This window comes from Diceros bicornis, chromosome 5, assembly GCF_020826845.1.
Source record: "Diceros bicornis minor isolate mBicDic1 chromosome 5, mDicBic1.mat.cur, whole genome shotgun sequence".
In the NCBI taxonomy this organism is placed as follows: domain Eukaryota; kingdom Metazoa; phylum Chordata; class Mammalia; order Perissodactyla; family Rhinocerotidae; genus Diceros; species Diceros bicornis.
Genome location: NC_080744.1, coordinates 95,978,389 through 95,991,439, shown reverse-complemented (window position 1 = coordinate 95,991,439; position 13,051 = coordinate 95,978,389). Strand labels below are relative to the sequence as shown.

At 38.8% G+C, this 13,051-nt stretch overlaps 1 protein-coding gene across 6 annotated transcripts in view; it reads right to left on the bottom strand.

Moving 5' to 3' along the window:
* LOC131406510 (endophilin-A3) overlaps nt 1–13,051 on the bottom strand; it is a 536,830-nt gene that overhangs the window by 427,147 nt on the left and 96,632 nt on the right. For 3 of the 6 annotated variants that reach the window (XM_058542566.1, XM_058542561.1, XM_058542565.1), the window contains exons 2-4: nt 9,594–9,662; nt 3,571–3,643; nt 766–909 (exon numbers count right to left, since the gene is read on the bottom strand). In XM_058542566.1, the coding sequence (XP_058398549.1) occupies nt 766–909; nt 3,571–3,643; nt 9,594–9,662 (286 nt within the window). Of the gene's footprint in view, nt 1–765; nt 910–3,570; nt 3,644–8,126; nt 8,282–9,593; nt 9,663–13,051 lie in introns of those variants that run through there. The other 3 variants (XM_058542563.1, XM_058542562.1, XM_058542564.1) reach the window with 3 other exon arrangements.

The window sequence follows — 13,051 nt, the reverse complement described above, 5'->3', positions numbered from 1 at the left end:
TTTCATATGCTACATATCAAATTATCAGTTGTTTAAAAGTAAACTAAAAAGATAATTCCCAGAGTTAGTAATTGTGCTGGAAAATATACTCTCATACACTCCTGGCAGGAATGTCAAATTGGTATAACCTTCCTGGAGGGCCATTTGGAAATATGTTGCAAAAACCTGAAAAATAGGCATACAGTGACTCAGCAATTTCACTACTAGGAATTTCATGTAAGTACATAATCTTGGATATCTCCAAAGATTTACTGATGAGAATGGTTATTATAAATGCTATGTTAAATATTTTTACATAAAGAAAAAAATCTAAATATCCAGTAAATGAAATTGGTTGAACAAACTATGATACATGGAATATCATGCAGCCTTTAAAAACAATACTGTAGAAGATTTATTATTTCATGTCATGGATCATGATATAGTAAGTGGGAATACACAGATTATAAAAGGGTATAAGGGTATATATACTATAACTCCATTTTAATTTTTTAAAAGTGTATGTGAATGTATACAAGAATAAACAAAAGGTATGAAGGATATACAACAAACAGTACTTGGGCCCATCACTGGGTACATGATTATGGGTGATGTTGGCATTTTCCTTTATTTCACTTGCTTATGTTTTCTAAACTCCCTGCAATGAACATGTATTACTTTGGTAATATGAAAAAATAATAATGGTTGTGAAAATGAAGGTTTTGTACATAATCTAAAAGCAAGAGAGGAGGCATTCTCAGCTCTCCAGGTGATCTGTGAACTCACCAAAGGTGGAGCCTTCCCCCAGCTCCTTCCCGTATTTCAGCATACAGTCGCCCAGCAAGCCTTCCGTCTGTGGGTATCCAGTGGTTTTCACCTGTCCTCGGATCTTCGACACAGTGTTCAGCATTCCTAGTTTAGCTCTGTATGCTTAAAAACATTGTCATTTGTAATTCCTTAAAGTGACAAGGTGGAGTGACAGGTACACAGCATTTAACAAACACGGCTGGCGAAATGGAGATCACCCTGGACAAAATGCGGGAGATCTGAGGCATAAAAGGACCATGTGAGACCTATTTCATTTCTCATATGATTTTCTAGATTCTTTACCAAAATGGGTGCTAAGCGCACTGTTTGCACAGCCATGATGAAAAACAGAAATTACGCACATGCTCCATTATATGACTCCAAATGATAGTAACCAGGGCTATCACAACCCCACCCACAGAGTGAGACACTTCAGAAGGCCCGCAAGGCTAACACGCTGAGTCAGACACTGACACCTGGGCAGACGATTTTTCTTGCGGACCAACTGTAAACTAAGAATAGATTTGCTGAGGTGGATGTTTCAAACTACCAACTGGTCATTAACACCCTCCCTGCCCCCCAGGATTTATTCAGACTGATTATATTCAATATTTTGATGGAGGGCTGCTGCACACTTCTGTTGGGAAGCAGAACCAACGGGAGGGGACAGATCCCCTCACAGTGAACACGAGTCTGTGCTGCTGGTCCTTCAAGCGCTGCCCATCACTTCCCTGGTCCCTAGGGAAGTGATGGGCAGCCACTGCTTCTGACCTTCTTTTCTCTGATTTAGGCAATAAGTGTTTACTAATCCTGGCTCTTTGTGACATACCACACTAATTACTGGCACTCCAGAGAGACCTAAGACAGCACCTGCCCTCCAGAAGCCCACAGTCTAGTTACTGGAAGGCAGAATACACAAGATATAATTATGCAAATAAAGTTTGGTGTGGTGCAGGGAAAGGAAGATATAACAATACGCTGAATAAAGATGGAAAGATGCCCCTAAAAAGTGCAGAAATAGTGTCAGTAAGGTGTAGAAGATGGAATGCTTATGGTATATAACCAACAGATAAAGAGCAGGCTGGTTTGATCTAAGAAGAAATTAACACAGGACAAATCAGGAGATATCTATGGGAAAACATGACTATGAATGGCACACCAAGCTAGGGATTTGGGATTTCATTCCACAGGCTATAGAGTGAATCATTTACTTAGTTCGTGCTATTTGAGATAATTTTAGGTAGGAAAGGGATAAACTTTTATTTTCTTTTACTTTAATAATTGCATATTTATTTTAATGAACTCTAGACCAATGCTTCTCAAACTGTAATGTTCATGCAAATCATCCAAGGATCCTCTTAAGATGTCGAGTTTGATTCAGTCAGTCTAGGATGAGCCCAAGATTCTGCATTTCCCACAGTCTCTCAGAGGATGCTCATCCTGCTAGTCCGTGGACCACACTTTGAGTAGCGAGGCTTTAGACACTCATAGTGCCAGCCTTTTTGAATCTTGCCCACTTCAGCCTCAAAGCACTTATCCTCCTGGTCCCCAGACATACAATCTTCACTCTCTCACCACACACACACACATACACATACACGAACACACACACACTCTCTCCTCTTTCAGGAGTGTGATGTGAGATGCAGCAGGCCTATGAGTGAGGGCCTTTAAAGTGGATTAGAGGTTGCTATGCCTCACTTCCTCTTCTCCAGGAATAACCAGAGGCCTCTGACCAGTTGGACACTTTCATTGTTGGCCAACACCTCCCTACCCCATTCCAATGTCAGCTCTCTGAAGACGGGGTCTCAGTTCAACCTACAGTATATCCCCGACCCAGGAAAGCCCCTGGCCTAGAGGAAGCACTTGCTGAATGAGTGTTGACTGATTTATCAGGAAAAGGAACTCGTGTGGTCCATCTCAATCACTGAGGAGGCCAGAGAAGAGATATATTACTATGGTTTTTGAAACTATAATCATCTATACAATTCTACAGAATTCTACACCTACCATCCTCCCTTGAGATAATATTTTGCAAATTTTATGTTTTTCAATTTTTGCTTTCTAGATTTGCTTTCTAGATTTAGTGCTTCTGTGCTGATTCCTACAGCCAAGGGACTCACAGTAACAAACTGCAAATAATAAATTCCTAAAAAATAAAGGCAGTTTTGGAAATCTACAGAATTCAAGGCTTGGACGCCCTCTATTGGTTTCTATAATTTACAACCAAGGAACACCTTGTCGAGGGATGCTGCTTCCATCCTGGGAATTAAAGACCTCCTCCCGAGAGGCTGACGCAACCCTGGACCTTCTCATGTTGTTTTTCATATATTCATCATGCCTCATTTCTTCAGCATTTGAGCCATGAAGTGAAAGCCATTTCAAATTAATATACACCTTTAGAACAGGATGGCAGAAATTTAAAAAATTTTAAAAAGAGGAAATGATTGAATAAGCAAATATCTACGAAATGTTTAGTGGGTTTCTGAAGCATCTCATAACAAACATCTGTGCTTAGCAGTGCTGTGCTGCTCAGAGCAAGACTCCACCCAAAGGACATCACCACAGCTCACAGGAGTGTCTGCTCTGTTTCTCCTCAGCTAGGGTTCACTGGGACTACCCTTAGTTGCTGGAGACTCTACTTTAGGGAACTGAATTTTCATTATCTGGACAAGAACACATTGTTTCTAGACCATGTCAGCCATATGCCAACCAAACATGGGTTATTAGAGTCAGTGACAGCAAATGAACAATAGAATATTTCATGACATTTTCTAACTTTACCTGGATTTGGCTGAAGATATTCTGTGGCTTTTGAAAGAATTTCTGCAACAGCTTTATTGGTCACATCTATTTTCTTAAAAAAAAAAACACACATAAAAATCTTGGTAAATGACCAACTCAATGAATTCACAGAAAAACAGAGAAGTAATTTTCATTAACTTAATACCTATAACACCATTATAATGACTTTAATTCAACTGAATGTTTTCAACAATATTTGTTTTCAGGCAATATTTTCTCACTTTTTGGGACATTACCTCCTCCCAATGATGTTGGAGAACACGAATTTCTTTTTCCTCTTAACATTAAAATGAATATTAATATTTCGAAAATTTGGAAAAGTTATTATTGGATATCCTTGAAGGTCTCTCAAAACCAAGACTAGACACTTCTGAGCCAAACTTTCCTTATCTGCTGGGTAAACTTGAATTTCTGTACTTACATAAGGATGCCGTAATAATGATTCATATGAGAAACTACCTCAGTAAATCAACACTAAAAGAATCACCATCACTAGTATTATAACTAAAATAAACATTCATTTGTTGTGTGGGCAGGAGATGTTAACATCAAAGATTTCCTTGCCAGGTTAGGACTGAATCTTTCCTTCCACAAAACCATTCCTGGATGCTCGGGCTGTTGGTTAACCAGAGAATGAATTGAGAAATATACAATGAAGTTAAATATGCACACTTCAATAGCTTTATTTTATACCATCAATAGCCCAAAAGAAAACGTAAAGGAAGAGGAGATCCCATTCACAAGGGCAATAAGAAAATATGTAATAATAAGGAATAAATACTATGAGAAATGCACAATACCTATTTGCAAAGCCACACTCTTAGATGGGAAAATTCAATTTGGAAAGATGTAAATCTCCCCCAAATTAACATGTAAAATTAATTCAAACCTCATCACAATGTTAATTTTCTTGTTAAAATTTGGCAAATCAATAATAAAGTTAGATTCTTATTTCACACCACAGAGATTAAAAATATGGACCTAAAAACAAACTGCAAAAGTACTAAATTATACAGGAGAATATTTTAAAATACTGGGCTGGGAAAGATTTTCTAAGCATGACCCAAAACCCAAACATCATAAATGAAAAGACCAAAAATCTGACTCCATTAAATTAAAAGCTGAATAGTAGGAAGGCACAATACATGAAGTTTGACAAAAGTGGCAGACAGACAGAAAAATGTCTAAAAGACACAGGGCTAGTATCCATAATATTTAGAACTCCCATTAAAAACAAACAAAAAAAAGGCAACCCAACTAGAAAGAAGGCCAAGAACACAAACTGGCAGTCCACAAAAGAGCAGAAATGCAAGTTGCCTACCAACATTTGGCAAAATATTCAGAAAAATTGTAAATTAAAAGGAGATACTTTCCACTTACCAGATTGACAAAATGTTTTTTAATTGATTATACCCAATATTAGGTATTATACGGGTGTGGAATAATGGGCTTTTCATATACAACAGGAGTGCAAAATGACACAACGTTTTGGAAACTGAGGTGGAAGTACCTATTAACGGGAATATTAACGTCCCAGCTGTCATACTTCTAGGGATTTATCACCTAGAAACACACCAGCAAATTGCAGTGATGTAAAAAGATGTTTGTTAGATCATGTCATTTAGTATTAAAAATGGAAAACAACCTAAATTACAATCAATAGGAGACTGACAATAAAACTGTGAAACATGCAAATAAAGGAATACTCTTTAGTCACAAGGAAAAAAAATAAAGAAGATCTATATGTACTGGGAAGATGCCCACAGTGCAATGCTAAGGAAAAAATCAAGCTGCAGATTGATTTATAATACAAAAAATTTCATTTTTGTAATTTAAAAAACTATGATCTGGTCAGTCAGAAGCTTTCACCAAGCCTGAAATTGCATTTGTTCCCCTTAGCTGAATGTCTAAATTCGGGGCCCCAGGAAGTTTACAAAGACAGTACATAAATGACAAAGAAATGAATCAAACCTATTCTACTGATGCAGGTGTGCTGGCTGTGTGCGTGAGCGCGGGTGTGTGGATGTGCATTTGGCCTACAAACAAGTTTTGTAAACTTTGAACTCTCCTCAATACGTGCAGTCGTTTATGAAGATCTTTGAAATGTTTAAGAGAATTTGATAACAAATGTTTATGTTTTATTAGACTTACAAGAAATGTAAGTGCTTAGGAAAATCCTGTTTTATTTTATTTTATTTTATTTATTGTCATTTCATTTTTGCTATTTTTATTATTATTAAAGGTTATAACACATTTATGGTATGAGACTTGGAAATAACTAACTATTACCCAGGATGAATTGAGTTAGAGTTATAACAGATGCTATAAGAGAAGCGTAATGCTGACTGAGGGATGGAGAAAGAAGCTTGCGAGAAGACTTGTTGTTAGGGTGAAGAGTGCCCTCGGTTAAGAATAAGACGAATGGATTTGAGTCCTGAGTCTGCAACTGCCTGTCTGGTTGACTTGGCTACAGCACTTTCAACTCTTCGAGCCTCATTTTTTCCCTCAGCAAAAAGGAGGTCATATCCTCGCCATGCTCCACTCTTCGTGATGCTGTGAGGCTTGCCTGGGACAGCACTGGTGGAATTGCTGGGCTCCCTATTCACTCCCCTGGACTCTTCTGGAGGCAGAGGCCCATAGGCTGGCTCCTGTCAACTCTGAGGAAAATCCTGTTTTAGATTTGATGTGAAGTTAAGGGGAATCCTATTTTATAATGATAGCTTGAAAAGTCTAAGGCAATTTGCTTGACTATGTAACTGGCGGTAAACGTTTTAGGATTTCATCTGTTAAGCTTATGACTTAATGGAACCTAAAATGAAGATTAACTAAAAATGATCATCATTTTTATCAGAAAATTAATAAATTTATAAATAAGATCCATAAGGTCAACTTAAAGCTTAAGAACAACTAGGTTTTAGATTTATAACTTTAATAGATTCAATATCAATTAAAACATAACTCAGAATGTTCCATTCCAAGTACACAAACCTCCTTGGACACAAAAAGCCACCAAAGAGCCAGGAGCCATCTCTGGAGGGTGACGGCGACAGGAGGTGGAGGAGGGGATACTTCCCACTTAGACCCTTCCAGAGCTTTTGGGGAAAAAAAGCCAAGAAACAAGTGCCAAAACTCACAGGGCCTGATGTGCACACTGGAGCTGCTTCCAGAACAGCCCAGGAACCAAAACTGGGAACAAACTCTTTACAAATTAAAGAAGATGCCCACTAAACATGTTGGCAAAAATGGGCAGTCAAGATGCACATTGAAAAAATAACTCATGCAGTTTAAAACCAAAACCTCCCTCCTAGAATAACAGGGGATATTGTGAGGTGAGTGTGTGTGTGTGTGTGTGTGTGTCAGGTTAACAAAAGCTATGCAGATATCTGGGCAAACCATCAGGAAAAATAGAGGAAAGTAGGGAGGTGAGAATTACTTTTGTAACGTCTAGCTGGTGTGACAGCATCTTTGTCAGTTGACTAAATCTGGGATTTCCATCCAGTGTTGGCACTCTACCCCTCAGGTGCCCCAAAGCAGGACCTCAGCCCCTGAGCTGGAGATCTGCTGGCAGCCCTGGTTTCTGATGGTTGTCTACAGTATTCTCTTTAAAAAAATTTTTTAAACGAATCCATATCTCTCATTATATCTTTCTTATTCCTCATGTAACTTATTGGTGTTTTCCCTTTTCTCTTTCTTCATCACACTTGGTAGAAGTGGCTTTTCGAAAAAACAGCGCCTGGTTTTATTTATTGATTCTACCTTTTTGTTGTTATTGTTTTCTATTTTATTAACCTCTCATTTATCTGTATTGATTTCTTCCTTCCACCTCGAGTGATTCAATTTGTTGTTATTTTCCTAGCTTCTTGGCTTGAATGATTTATTCATTTTCTTTCCATATTTATTTTCTATTAAGTGCATTTAAGATTTAACCATATCTCTCAGGTTTTGACATACAAAATTCTCTCTCATGATTAAACAATCTTTAATTTTACTTTTCATTTCCTCTTTCAACTAAGAATTAATTTGACATGTTTTTAAATTTCCAAACACCAAAATTTGGAAGCTATACTTTCCTTGTAATCTTTGTGTTCTATGACTTTACCTTGGGAAATATATTGAGTTTTTTCTGTAGCCTAGTATATGACTGATTGTTGTAATTGTTCTAAAGGAATTCAAAAAGAATATGAATTCTCACTTTGAGGAATGCAGATGTCTATACATACTTATAACCAAAGTCATTAATCATATTTCATGCAAATCCTCCATGAGCCTATCTGTCATTGCCAATTTAGTCTGCTATTTTATGAAAGATGTATGTGAAATTTCTACTCTGATTTTTGTCAGTTCTCCGTGTATTTCTGATAGCTTTTACCTCACATATTTAGATGCCTTGTTATGTGGTGCATAATGGTTCATAACTTGCAATTTCCTGATATGCTACATGACTGTATCTTTCTATAATTTTTTTAAATCGTCTTTTTCCATTTAGTGTTTTTTTTGCATCAGATTTTACTTTGACGTCACTATTGTTTCTCCACCTTTGTGTGGTTAGCATTTGTCATGGAGGATCTTTCTGCGTTCCTCTGTCATTTCTGTGTCAGGGTTTAGGTGGGTCGATACCATCTAATTCAGCTCTTCCAGAAAGTTCTTAAAACTTCTTGTCACATATTAAATATTTCCATGCTTTTCATTGCTGTAATGAAACAGATAATAGATCTTATTTTTATATTTCTTCTGTCACTCACTGGGATTTTTTGGGGGAAAGGAAGTAAATAAGAGGGATCTCAGTCCATCAACTGAAAGTAAAATTCCTGAAAAGTGCTTTTAAATTTAACATTTCAACTGAGTCGTTTTGTTAGTAAGAAAGTTACATGTAATATCTTTATATATCAAGAGATTTTTAAAAGTAATTTCAGGTATGCCAATCAAGTTAAAATGTTTCTATGTTTACAGAAATTAACTTTTTTCAGAAGCAAAACAAAATAAGCTTTCCCATCAAGGCATTAACATTTCTAAAAACCTAACAGCTCTGATCCAGAAACCAGGGTGCTCCCTGGAGGATAGTGTGGCCAGGGCCAGATTATCCTAAAGAGAGTAACTCCCCAAGGCACAGCCTGGGGCTGGACCTTCCCCAGCATCTGCTGACAGCCCTACTACCTGCTGTATCCTGTATCCTCAACGGTACACCTGAGGGTAGATGCTTTGCTTTCTCTCTGCCCTCTCTAAGCTGGGGAGTCTATTAAAATGAGGCTACGTTTAAAGGGCTCAAGACAAAGGGAAGGAAACTGAGAAAGCTGTTAATTACTGGTGGCCCCAGTTCTGCTTCCACCTAAGGCAGTCCATTTATCTGACCAGGAGACATAAGGGACGGAGAATCTACAATCTTCCTTTGGAATGTTTTAACAATCATTTCTATAACAAGCTCAGCATATTTTTCTAAATGCTTCCATACATATTAGTTTTCTGCATAATTCTCACAACATCCATGTGAGGCAAGCAGGCCACACGTTATCATCCTTGTGTCACAGGTCAGAAAAGATGAATTAGATGATCCAAGTTCACACGGCTGGTTCTAGTGGCAGAACCAGGATAAAAGTTACTTGTTGTGCAGCTGCTGCAGCACATGGGAGCAGAGTCAGAGTCTTCCATACAGTGAATCAATATTTATATATTGAAGGGTCTCGTCCCAGAAACACATTTTGACTCTCCAAGATATATAATCACAATTACTTTGGCCTTTATAACTGTTTGCTGAGATGGACCATCTTTTGAGCATTTCTGACTTTTTCCCACTAGAGGGAACCAGTTAGCCACATCCCATCTTCATGATCAAGAGTCTTGAACCAGGCTTGGAAGTGTGAAAGAATTGCCTTTTGGATTCCATAATCCACGTCCGTATGCAAACATCCTGGATCCCCACTCTAATATCCTTCACAATATCCGTATATCTCACATCACAACAAAAGTCAGTTTGTAATACAATTTACATTAAAATGCTCTCTTACCCTCTCCATGTCAAGAAATTCGTCATCTAGTTTCGTTCCTTCAACACCACTTATTTTTTCACTAAATAGCTGCAGAAATAAACACAAGTAATTACATTGTACAATGATTTGTTATCACAGTTTCTGACCTAAATTATTACAAACAAAACAAAAAAAGCTTGGATTTGGCTTGTTGGATTTTTTTGGGCTAAGTCCTTTAAGAAAATTGTTGGAAGGAGTAACCCTATCTACGGACATAGGAAGAGGTACATTTCTCACTCACTCAACAGATACTTATTATGCACCTACTATATATAAAGCATATGGTAGGTGCTGTAGGAGAAACGAAGATAAATGAGATAGGGTCCTTATCATCCAGGAAAGCAGAGTTCAGCAAAAGAGTTAATACACAAACAGTCAACTAAAATGCAAGGGAAGTACAATAAGAACAATAAAACATAATAGTACTGGATACAAATTATTGTAAACATACTAAGTGATGGGCATCTCAGTGATTCACAGAAAGGATTCTGTGAGCCTACAGTGTCGGGGGTAGGGGTGGGGATCATGCAGGATCTGTTTCCTAGAAGGCTTGGCATTTGAGCTGGGTTTTTAAGGACAGAGAACATTTCAACAGCCAGCACTGAAGGAAAGGCCTTCCAGCATGAGGCAGCATGAAAAAAGACGCAGAGACAACCCCAACGTATGTAGGGCAGGGCCTCTCAACCTTGGCACTTGGATATTTAGATCAGATAATTCTTTGTTGTGAGGGGCCGTCCTGTGCACTGTAGGATGTTTAACAGCATCCCTGGCTCTACCCAGTGGCACAGACACCCACATTGTGACAACCAAAAATGTCTCCAGACAGTTAAGAACCACTGGTGTAGGGCAAATGTGCTCAAGAAACAGCAAGAAACTTGGTTTGACTGTGATGAATAGTGCTTGAGGGAGAAGGGAGGAAAATAAAAGCTGAAAGGAAGGCGGAGGCCAAATCACAGAGACTCTCAAATGCCAAAGTAAAGAGTATGATCGAGAAGTCCCTAAAGATTCTTCACCAAACGCAGGGCAGTGGGAAAACCTTTCAGAAAAGCAGCTCAGGCTCCAGTGTGGGTTCGATTAGAGAATAAGGAGAATGGACTGGAACTAGAAAATACATTAAATCACTTTCTTTAGAAAAGCACATCAGTATAATTTCTTTATAGCCTTAAAATATTTCCATGACTATAAAAATCAGTAGTAAAGGGGGGTGGGTACCATCAGTTAACGGTAAAATGATTGCAGGCTATTTTAAATGTAAGTGTGGTTTTCTGCTACTATTTACACTACTATTGTTACACACACAGTATTAATATATAGTAGGAGGAATATAAATCAGACAGCATTTAACTTAAATTTGAGGTGTGAGAAGGAATTACTTGGAGACAGAAGACAGGAAAGATTACAGAACTGTCCACGATTCTCCATCTCCCCTATGGAGTCCCTATCTACGTCTCTGCGGTCCCTCCTGGCCAGAGTTGGAGTCTATTTCCCCCCGAGTGACTCTGGGCTGGGCTTGTGACTTGTTTTGATCCACGGAAACAAGCCTAGGCCTTAAGAGATCTTGCGTGCTTTCATTCTCTTGAAACTCTGCTGCCACCATGTGAACAAGCAGAGGCTAATTTGCTGGGTGGTGAGAGACAAGTGGCCCAAACATCCCCATCAGGACGACCAGCCCACCCTCAGAATCAGAGCCCCTGGCTGACCTGCAGCTGACTGCAGACACAGAAGAGCCCAGCTAAGGTCAGCCTCATCTGCTGACCCAGGGAAACGAGTCAAATCAATGGTGGCTGTTTCAGACCACTAAATGTCAGAGTGCTTTGTTACTCAAGAGATGCTAACTGATACACTAGACAGCAGCTCCTGTTTTTCAAGCTCAGTATAGAAGTCAGATACACAGATATGCAACACAGCACCTAAGAACAACAGCAACAATAAATGTCAGAGAGGACTATCCTAATGCAAACAAATGTATCCATTATGTCCCCCAAATACCTTTTTGTTCAGTAGTGGAATCACTTAAAATATTTGTTCTTAACTTTGGAGTTAATATTCTGGGACTCTAATAAAAGTTACACAACCACTCCCCAGGAAAAACACATATTGTTGCAGAGTAGATTGCAAAAATGGCCACAATACTTTGCAGCTCCTCCCATTAAGAAGAGATGTCTCTTTCTCCACCCTGACTCACTTTGGTCAACAGAATAGAAATGTAAGCAACACCATGTGAATACTGAGTTTAATTTATAGCTATAAAGAGGCTTTGTAAATAATTTTGCTCACTCTCTGAGGTCCACTGTAACCATCTCGCCATGAATAAGCCTGAGCTAGCTTGTTGGAGAATGAAAAACCACTCCGAGCAGAGATAACCCTTGGCAGCTGACCATCAACTGGTGAGTGAGCCTGAGCCCAGCTGAACTCAGCCAGACCAAGAGTCCCACCCAGTAGATCCCAGGTCAAATTACTGACCCACAGAATTGTGAATTAAATAAATGGCTTTTGTTTTAAGTCACTATGTTTTGGGGTAGTCTGTTATAGAGCAAAAGCTGACTGATACAGTTGCCTGGAACTTCAGAAGACTTCTAGAACCACAGAAGCCCATGCATAAATCTCTATTTTAAAATATCCATTTGAAAATCCCTTTAGCACTGAGAATCGGACCTAAAATCTCCTTAATCTGAATCAGTTTTCACTGGTTCAAGTTACACTCAGAAAGTAGAAGGAGGAGTGTTCCCATTTTCAAGAGCAGAAACTAGTGAGATTAATTCCTTCCTTGCCTGAAAAGAGACAACAATATGGAATCGTTTTCACAGGTAAGAATCATGATCATTCTTCTGCTTTTCCTGAATTCCCAGGTGGGGAATGTTCAGCTGTTTTGCGACAGTAAGTATAAATATACATGTGGCATTAGCTCTTTAGACCACTTGATGATATTTGTTGAGCATCTACTATGTGCAGCGTACCGTGAAGGGTACGTGGGACATAAAGATGAAACAGATAGATATGATCCCTACAGGGCTCCCGACCTCATTCCAGAGTTACAGAAAGTGCAGCCCCACTTCTTTTCAGTGTTGGAAACTGTATGTAAATACTCAAGCTTCTATTGCTGGTCAAAATGACTAGGTAAGTTCAACTGTAACACACTCCCTATGCTCTGAATACATAGCAATGACAGATTAACAACAACAACAACAACAAATAGAAAGATAAGCAATGCTTAAAAACAGAATGAACGGTTTTTTCTGGAACAGAAACAACGTGGTGAGCAGGGTTGAAGCCTAGGTCTTGCTGGGCTTCTTGTCTGCCGCAGGCTCTGGCAGGAGCAGTCTAGTTCCCATTGGGTAAAAAGGGATCAGAAAGTGCCCCATGAGACAAGAGCCTGGAATCAAGCTCTGCTTAAAGCCAGGATATTGGAAGAAAACGGAGGCTGGAAAAAATATCCA